This window comes from Acipenser ruthenus, chromosome 36 (assembly GCF_902713425.1).
Source record: "Acipenser ruthenus chromosome 36, fAciRut3.2 maternal haplotype, whole genome shotgun sequence".
In the NCBI taxonomy this organism is placed as follows: Eukaryota; Metazoa; Chordata; class Actinopteri; order Acipenseriformes; family Acipenseridae; genus Acipenser; species Acipenser ruthenus.
This window is the reverse complement of record NC_081224.1, coordinates 11,083,207-11,092,991: the sequence shown is the minus strand read 5'-3', so window position 1 is coordinate 11,092,991 and position 9,785 is coordinate 11,083,207. Positions and strand designations below refer to the sequence as shown.

The following is a 9,785-nucleotide window of genomic DNA, read 5'->3' as shown; positions in this document are numbered from 1 at the left end:
ATATATGCACCACAGATACATTGCTAATAATACTCAAACATTCTGGGAACACAATCCTATGCTGACAAAGACCTGCCCCTGTCAATCACACAGCCCATTAAAGGGATGAAGGACATCTCCCAGTGACATCTTTTGAACTCAACAAACCCAGCAGTTGTCTTTCCCCTATATGAACAAAGCTCCATGTCACAAATAAACAGAACAATGAAAAGTATTTGAGGTGACGCATGTCCAACGACGCAGAAATCAGTTCAACGCACCGGGGGAAGGATAGTCAATGGTAGATGTTGGTTTTTGTAACTGAAGATCTGTTTGTATCCAGTCTTTTTAATTGGTAAGTGCAATTCATATTATTATTATTATTATTATTATTATTATTATTATTATTTGCATTGTCTTTTTGTTTGTTAAGAGCAATTACAATTTCTACACCTTAATATAGATATAAATAATCTTGCAATATACAGCTATGGCCAAAAGTTTTGCATCACCTAGATTTTTAGGATTGAGACACTTAAAAAAAAACCAATATGAACATGATTTAGATATTTGATTTAGCTTCATGTAATAATAATAATAATATCATTTTTTTTCAATTGGTCAGTTTTTCGTTAAGTATATGGAAAACTACAAAGCGGTCTGTAATTCAGTATGTTCACGTAACATTATTCAGCGGGTTTCATTCGACTTCATGAAGCAAAGTTAGTTCATTCTATAGGGGGATGCAAAACTTTTGGCCAGAGCTGTACAGAGACAAGTCAGAAGTAAATAGACACTCAATACAGTAGATAGATATGTGAAATTTCCACAGGGAAACAATAAATACATAGAAACATTTGGAGTCTTTGTGACGCTGGTTTATTTAACAGGATTTCCAATGAAAGGGAATGACAGAATTCTTCCACAATTTCTTTATACATATTTGTCGACTCATTTTGTCCAGAATTGTTTTGTGGAATAAGAATACTACTAGCAGGAAGGTGAGCATGACAAACACTGGTGACACTCATTAAAACATAACCTCATTAAAAAGTTCAAAGCCTAAAGCTGAGGGAACTCAAATCCTTGTTTTCAGGAACAGTGGCTTGAAACCTGATTTCAGGAGACCTATACTGATGCAACTTTGCTAGATCAAACCCCAAGTCTCCCTTGGTGTGCCATGCAGTGGCCTGAAACCTAGTCTCCTGAAACCAAGTTCCAAGCCACAAGGTGGCTTCGTGTTCCCTCAGCTTAATACATGTATTTCTTGGTATATTTCAGAAGCACCCTGAAGCCAGGAAGATGGGTGACTGGACTTTCCTGCTGAAGATCCTGGAGCAAGTCCACGAGCACTCGACTGTGGTGGGCAAGGTCTGGCTGACCGTGCTGTTCATCTTCCGTATGATGGTCCTGGGGGCGGCCGTGGAGAACGTCTGGGGGGACGAGCAATCGGGCTTCACCTGCAACACCCAGCAGCCAGGCTGCCAGAACCTCTGCTACGATGATGCTTTCCCCATCTCTCACGTGCACTATTGGGTCCTGCAGATCATATTTGTCTCCACTCCATCCCTGGTCTACATGGGCCATGCTCTGCACAAGGTCCGAATGGAGGAGAAACGCAAGGACCTGGGAAGAGTCGGGGGGAAGGTTGTCCGAAGCGAGAGTGAACTGTTACTGTCTGAGAAATATCTGGATCCCTGCTTGAAAGAGACCCGCTTTCAGCTGAAAGGGGCCTTACTGCAGACTTATGTCTGCAGCATCCTCTTCAGGACGATCTTCGAAGTGGGGTTCATCGTCGGGCAGTACTTCCTCTACGGGATCTTCTTGAGGGGACTGTACAAGTGCAGCAGGTGGCCTTGTCCCAATACTGTGGACTGCTTTGTGTCGAGACCCACTGAGAAGAACGTTTTCATCACCTTCATGCTGACTGTAGCCAGCATCTCCTTGCTGCTGAACCTCATGGAGATGTATCATCTTGGGTGGAAGAAGTTCAAAGAGGGTTTGACGAATACCTTTTATAGGAGGGCTGGTGCTTCCAAAGCAGGACCAGACAAGCCTGCTGGGGCCAAAATGGGGTACGTAGCTCTCGCTGGCTGGAAAACCTCTGCTAGGAATTCTCCACCCAGCTGTCAACATTCTCCCAAGCTGAAACATTTCAGTAACAAGCTGGCGAACGAGCAGAATTGGGTGAATCTTGCTACGGAAGAAGGGCAAGCTGAAAAGGGCAGTGAGATGATGCCCCAGCCAGGGTTACATGAAACTGACACAGCTTTGGATATGTTGGGTTTGCCCAGAGCTGGGAAAGGCAAGAGTCAGAGAAGCAGTAGACCAAGCAGTCGGGAGAGGACTCTAGTCTGATGGAGGCATATCATCGGCCGGACTGCTTTCTTGTATTAGGGGAAAAAAGAAGAGATTGTCATTAACACACATCCTCTCCTGCTGTAGATTCAAAACCTAGTTATTACTATTTATTTCTTAGCAGACGCTCTTATCCAGGGCGACTTACAATTGTTACAAGATATCACATTATTTTTACATACAATTATCTATTTATACAGTTGTGTTTTTACTGGAGCAATCTAGGTAAAGTACCTTGCTCAAGGGTACAGCAGCAGTGTCCTCCACCTGGGATTGAACCCAAGACCCTCCGGTCAAGAGTCCAGAGCACCTAACCACTACTGCACACTGTTAGTTACCCAAGTTAGACTTAGAATACCTGTTTTTGGGCACCTCACTACAAAACAAGATTGTAATTATTGCAGTCTACATCTCTGGCCAAAAGTTTTGAATCACCCTATAGAATTAAGTAATTTTGCTTCATAAAGTCGAATGAAACCTGCTTCATAATGTTATGTTAACATATTGAATTACACACCACTTTGTATACTGTATACTGTTTTACTATTATGGCTTCCGATATCGATAACTTTTGCGATATCTTTTTGTAGTTTCTTTGATTACATGATTAATTATGTCTCTATCCTAAAATTGTAGGTAATGCAAAACTTTTGGTCAGAGCATAATTTCGATATTTTTATTTAACATCATGTCATCAAAGAAACTACAAAATGATATTGGAAATGGAAGGAAGGAAGCCATAATAGTGGTACAGTATTTCATATTAGATTTAAAAAATGTCACATTTTTTTAAATTTCTGTAAGTTTTTCATGTAGTAAATGGAAAACTACAAAGCAGTCTGTAATTCAATATGTTAGTGTGCTGTGAATGGGAGCCTGTGTGATGTTTGCTTATTATTAAAAGAAATGAAAGTGAATGACGTGCATTGTGTTCAGAATTGCTTTGCGGAATGAGAATACAATTTGAGGAAAGAGGCGCATGGTTATCATAAACCGAAAATAAATGGCATTGTAATTAAACTTTATGAAACTTCTTAATAAATGCTATATTGGTTGCTTGGATTTATGTATTTATGTATTTATTTATGTATGTGTTTATTTGTTTGGTATTTTCTGGTTCATTTAAATTGTTTAATGGTGATGCGGTGGTTAGCGTTGCTGCCTCACAGCTCCAGGGTCCTGGGTTCGATTCTGGTCTCAGGGGTCTGTCTGTGTGAAGTTTGCATGTTCTCCCCGTGTTCGCGTTGGTTTTCTCTGGGTACTCCAGTTTCCACCCTCAGTCCAAAGCCATGCTGGCTAGGTGGATTGGCCCCTCTAAATTGCCCCTTAGTTGCCCTGCGATGGACTGGCGTTCCGTTCAGGGTGTAGTCCCTCCTTGTGCCCTGTGTCTGTCTGGTTAGGCTCTGGCTCACCGCAGTTCTCTATAGGATTAAGCGGTTACAGATAATGGATGGATGGTATACCACATACCAGAGGCTTTACAGAGCTAACAAAAAAGTTTAGTTTACCACGAAGCTGACAAAATAGTATTTTGCATGTTTAAATGTGGCTGACTGTATTGTTAATATTTAAGTGATTGTAGCTTACACAACAGTCACAATACCAGCCCATGCCTGTACACGTCTCTAAAGATGGGGTTTAACAGACTGATTAGCCTTCATCTTGGACTACCTGAGTTAAGCACGATTAGTGCTATATAACTTTTTTTTTTTTAACTTGTTATGCTTGGGTAGTTACAATTAAACTACCCTTGATATCAGTCTAAGTTTGCATTTGTGGGACATGCATGTCCCTTGTACTTTAAAGGGTTAATAGTATGATTGAAAAATGGCTTGAGGAACAATAAGGACAGTGAAATAAAATAATATTTGTCTGGAGACCAAAAAAATCCAGAAAGGACTAGATATGAGCAAGATGCATTTTGTGAAACATCCAGTCCTCTAGTCTGCTAATCATAAAAAGAAATAATGATAATGCAAACAGAGAAATGAACTCTGAACGTGTGGTTCCAGGTTAAGTGTTTTCAACTAAAGGAAGTGTGTCATGCAATATCAACACGCCCAAAACAGGAAGTATGGATGCAGTAAGCGCAGTTGCTTTCTCTCAGGGGAAATATAATTTAAGTATTATTTTCTTTATTCTTCTGGTTTTTATGGGTCGTTACGGTGAGTCCGCTGTATTAAAATGTGTTTTATCTGTAGTTCATAATACAAATCTCTAGCTTTTTAAATCAGGATTCAAATCCCTGAAAAGAAAGGACAGTGAGGCCTATCAGTGAAAAACTGCGTCATTCAAACGCCGAAATAACTTGTTAGATTTCTTTTCCATTTATTTAGCTACAAAAAAACAACAACCGCAGTTGTTAAGAGTTACAGCATCAAAGTGTATGCTTCTGAATTACAGTATGTATGGTGCCAAGAAAGAATCTATGAAAAACCTTTACACAGTTAAAATCTATGTGGGTGTTAATATTACTGAAGTGATTCATGCTGGCTCTTGCCTAGCTGTGTGATGATACTTAAAGGGATTAGTGAAGCTTGAGTGCTGTAATTGCTTTGTGTGCTATGTGGTCACAGACTGTGTGTTTATTATGAACTGAATCACTCGGATTTTGATTCTTATAAAACTAACGCTGTGGCCTAGTGGTTAGAGTTGAGAGGCTTTGAAGTGGTCATACGGCCTAGAAGTTTGAACTAGAAGACTGGGAGGGAAGCAGTGTCACTATAGTGAAGCTGAGGAGGGACTGGGAGGGAGGGAAGCAGTGTGGCTCTAGTGGAGCTGAGGAGGGACTGGGAGGGAGGGAAGCAGTGTGGCTCTAGTGGAGCTGAGGAGGGACTGGGAGGGAGGGAAGCAGTGTGGCTCTAGTGGGTAGAGCTGAGAAGGGACTGGGAGGGAGGGAGGCAGTGTGGCTCTAGTGGAGCTGAGAAGGGACTGTGAGGGAGGGAGGCAGTGAGGCTCTAGTGGAGCTGAGGAGGGACTGGGAGGGAGGGAAGCAGTGTAGTTCTGGTGGTTAGAGCTGAGGGACTGGGTCAAGAAAGCAATGCGGTCTTACATGTAGAAATGGGTTATATGTAAATAACTGTGCGGTTTAAAAAAAAAAGTTTTACTGACAGATCATAGCGATATTCTAATGCAGGGAGAAATATATGGGTATTTAATGCATTTATTTGTGGAAATCTAAAAACGAACCAACTTAGTATTCAACATAAGTTATATGTTCACCTTCAAATTGATACTTCAGGAGGAAGTCAGTAAAGCATTGGGGGGGTCAGTGTGGTAAGGGGGGGGGGGGCAGTGTGGTAGCCTGTGGGTGGGGAGGATTACAGCACTCTGGCGTGTGATTGAGGGAGTGGGCGCGCGAGGGAAGGGAAGCAATGTTTTCATGAGAATTTACTTTTCTTTTTGTTTCCTATCTAGCTTCTAGCAATGTTCAAAATGAGCGTTTTCAACTGAACTGTAAAGATGTGAAAGAAAATGGATCTTATAAGATTTCTACACCAAGTTCTTTTAATAAAGGATGGAATGCATCTGATTTATCCGAAGAGAATTGGGTTAGCAATGTGAGTACATGTATTTGATAAATGCAGCTACAGCAGAACCCGTCATATCTGAATTAAATTGTTCCATCAAATATGTGAAAATATCGCATCTCAGAGAGAGTCGTTACACTGCACTGCAGTCGGGGCATTATAAACGAACAACGTCAGGTGCCTCAATATGTCTAAAACTATTGCAACATAAAGCACTGGAATGCAGTACTTGGCCATTTGCAAAACATCATACCAAAAACAATTCTCAGTCCGTGCCAAAGTAATCCCACAGGTTTTCTGCATCGTACGTGCGTGTTAACCCAAGACAGAAATGGCCTTAAAAAAATAAATAAATAAAAAAAATCCTAAGACCTGCATTTACTGTTTTAGACCTGTCATAAAACATGCATTGATCAGTTTCCGTGAGTAGCGCTCAGTTGGTAGCTGCAGCCTGTGTGAATGACACATGTTCCAGAGGTCCATCGTTTAATAGAGGAGATGACAGTAAAATGTAGTATAGGTGAGAACAATGTGCATAATCGTATTGTTACGTCCAGTGGGTCTTCTGAATAAATAATGACAAAAAAAAATACAGAATTCCATCCGGCTTAAAAAGGTAAGTAGCGGGGTTCCGAAAAATCCAGCGTTCCACATCCCCACGTTCTGCTACAACTGTTTAAATAACTGACCTGTCGTTTTTCTTTTCATTGTTAACATCCTGACAACACATTACGCTTATGACTTGTTTCAAAGCTCTTTTGAAAATGTCAGCGTGTTTGGAAGTTTAAAGTGATGCTGAAATTGCAATTTGATGGCTAAACTGGAGATCTAATTATGGTCTCCTCTTGTTTTTGCAGAATACAAACATTGCTGTAATTGTATTTCATGCCATGGCACAGGAACGTAATTCTACAAAAGAAGTTCTAGGAGTCAACCCAGGAGAAATCATTCTTCATCAGTGCATGAATGTGACTCTGATAATCTTCCTTCTTAAAGGGCAGGTGAGTCAATACACAGTTCTTTAATTGTCTTACTTCATGACTTTAGGGATTGGCCAGTGGCTTATAATGATTTTCAGGGTTTTTGTGTAAGCCTACTCTATTATTTCTAATGCATGTCTAATTCAATTTATTTCAGGAGATAAGAATCGATTTCATATTAGGTAAGACAGTTTAATTGCAATATATAACCCTAACCCTAACCCTAACCCTATCCCTAACCCTAACCCTAACCCTATCCCTATCCCTAACCCTATCCCTATCCCTATCCCTATCCCTAACCCTATCCCTATCCCTATCCCTAACTCTTTTCTGATACAATTATGCACTTACATATATCGTGCATCAAGATTTACACTATGCATTATAACATTGTAATTATGTGTAAGTACACACGTATTTACTAAGTAACTACAGTACACCCTCGCTATAACAAACCTTCGGCCATAACGAACCTGATCCCTGGACCCCAAATAACAAAAAAAGATAATATAAACACACACTGTCAACATCCCGTTCTGTACGCACGGGATGCCACCTCCGCAGTGAAGTCAACTCTTTTGTCTTAAAAAGCATGCGCTGTGCAACTATGCCTCCGAAACGAAAATCATTTTATGTTGCAACAAAATGATGGTTTGTAAAAAGGAGTAACGCAGGCATCTCTCTGTCCTGGATAAAAAGCACTCTGTTTTTCGGATTTTTCAGCAACCAAGTGGCAAAGCAAAATTTGATTAAAGAAAAAAAAATTTGAGGATCTGATTGCGTTTTCTTTCATGTCAAACTTTTCATGTCGGGTTGATTTGGAATAAAAGCTCAGTGTGGGATTCTTGCGTGTTGGGTTAAGATTTGCTGCACTTTGAAACGATTCGTGTCAGATTGATTTAGAATAAAATTTCGGCTTCAGTTTTGCTTTTTGTACTGCGTTTTACTGAATACATGAGAAGGACAGGTACATGAAATTCTACTTTTATTAACAATCTCATCATCAACTTACAACAGTTAACTTTAACTTAACAACAGTTCATCGTTCATTTTGATTGTCCTTTCGCTATAACAAAGGAGGCTGTGTGGTCCAGTGGTTAAAGAAAAGGGCTTGTAACCAGGAGGTCCCCGGTTCAAATCCCACCTCAGCCGCTGTCTCATTGGGTGACCCTGAGCAAGTCACTTAACCTCTTTGTGCTCCGTCTTTCGGGTGAGACGTAGTTGTAAGTGACTCTGCAGCTGATGCATAGTTCACACACCCTAGTCTCTGTAATTCGCCTTGGATAAAGGCGTCTGCTAAATAAACTAATAATAATAATAATAATAATAATAATAATGAACCCCTTGATATAACAAACAGCTTGGACCCCAACAGGGTCGTTATAGCGAGGGTGTGTTTTGTGCTCTGTAAATACACAGTAACTAGAGACGCTTACACCAGTAACACCAGTGATATTTAAATCCCCTGTCTGTTACTGACACAGTTTGTCAGCATTCACAGTGAATGAAAGCAGGTTAGCTGCTATTGTAAGCATTCCCTAATACAACTCCCAGTGTTTCCCTGAAATAAAAAGCAGGCAATTAATTAATTAATTAATTAATTAATTAATTAATTAATTAATTAATGGCATTGACTTTCACCTGTTTTTAAAGATGTATTTAATAACGACAGATACAGTCCTGGGCCATCTTCTATAGAATAGACCAGTGTAAACTAAGACCTTGAATAGACTCTTCGGTCAGGATTTTATTTATATTTTGTAAGAAATTTTAAAATTGTTTGAACTCGAGTTCGAGAAGTTGCCCTGCCATAACTTTGAAGAAAAAAAACACACACATATATAGACACGTAGATAGGAAACATGATACAGTCATGCACACTGTGACTAAAGGGGAGATACTGTGGATATGAGAACTTAGGGGAGCTATCTGATTCGTTTTAGTGCCCCGGTACCCTACCCTGTGTCTCAGTGAGGTAATAGATGGGTTACCAAACGTTTGTTACTCATCTAATTTTCGATTTTCCATGCAGTCCCTGAAGAGACTACAGACGCCAAGTGGATTGGTGGAGGTGAGTTATTTAAGAGTTGGTGGGCGTTCACTGGTAGATAATGATCTGAAATGCCGCGTCTTGATTGGCCGAGACAGTGCCCAGTGTTCGGTTTATAATCCGGGCTTGTCTGAAATCATGCTGGACGAATTTTAGAGAGAGTCAACACACATTTGACTTGAATTTTGTACTGTCATCTTAGATTCTGTTTAACACGGTTTAATGATTAATCATAATAAATAGCATAGATTAAACCCACACTACACTCAGGAAAGCCAGCTGAAACAGCTGTCTTAAAAGGAAATAAGAGCTTAAGAACAAAAGGAGGCCCTTCAGCCCGTCTGAGCTCGTCCGGTTTCTAGTAGATGATTGATCTGAAAAGTTTATCAAGCTGGGTCTTAAAGGATCCCAGTGATTTAGCATTAAAGAGATATTTAGGTAGTTTATACTACCTACAGCTGTGGCCAAAGGTTTTGCATCTCCCTATAGAATTTACTCATTTTGTTTCAGATGAAACCTGCTGAATAATGTTACCTTAACATAGTGAATTACACACCGCTTTGTAGTTTTCTGTATACTTAACGGAAAACTGACAATGTGACATTTCAAAACCTAACATGAAATACTGTACTGCTGTTCGCTTTGGATAAAGAAGTCTGCCAAATTAATTAATTAATTGATTGAAAAAGAGAGGGGGGGCATGTCCCCCTGCGTCCCCTGTGTGTAAATTGACTGTTAAGTGTGACGCATTAACTCTGGAGTGTGCTAATAAGCAAAGTGATATTATCGGGAGTCTGTAAGCAGTGACTCATTAATTTGGGGATGATAAGCAGAGTGTGATATTAACAGGAGTGATCTTAAGCAGGTTGCGCTGTGCACAAGGATTTT

At 40.1% G+C, this 9,785-nt stretch overlaps 1 protein-coding gene across 1 annotated transcript; it reads left to right on the top strand.

Moving 5' to 3' along the window:
- The first annotated feature begins 225 nt into the window (after positions 1 to 225).
- Positions 226 to 3,399, top strand: LOC131706644 (gap junction alpha-3 protein-like). Its single transcript, XM_059008143.1, has 2 exons — positions 226 to 334; positions 1,261 to 3,399. Exon 2 carries the CDS (start codon positions 1,282 to 1,284, stop codon positions 2,335 to 2,337), a length of 1,056 nt encoding a protein of 351 aa, XP_058864126.1. The 5' UTR covers positions 226 to 334; positions 1,261 to 1,281; the 3' UTR covers positions 2,338 to 3,399.
- The last annotated feature ends 6,386 nt before the right edge of the window (positions 3,400 to 9,785 follow it).

What these genes read in the sequence shown, in the direction of transcription:
- LOC131706644 (XM_059008143.1), top strand. Translation starts at nt 1,282, where the DNA reads ATGGGTGACTGGACTTTCCTGCTGAAGATCCTGGAGCAAGTCCACGAG.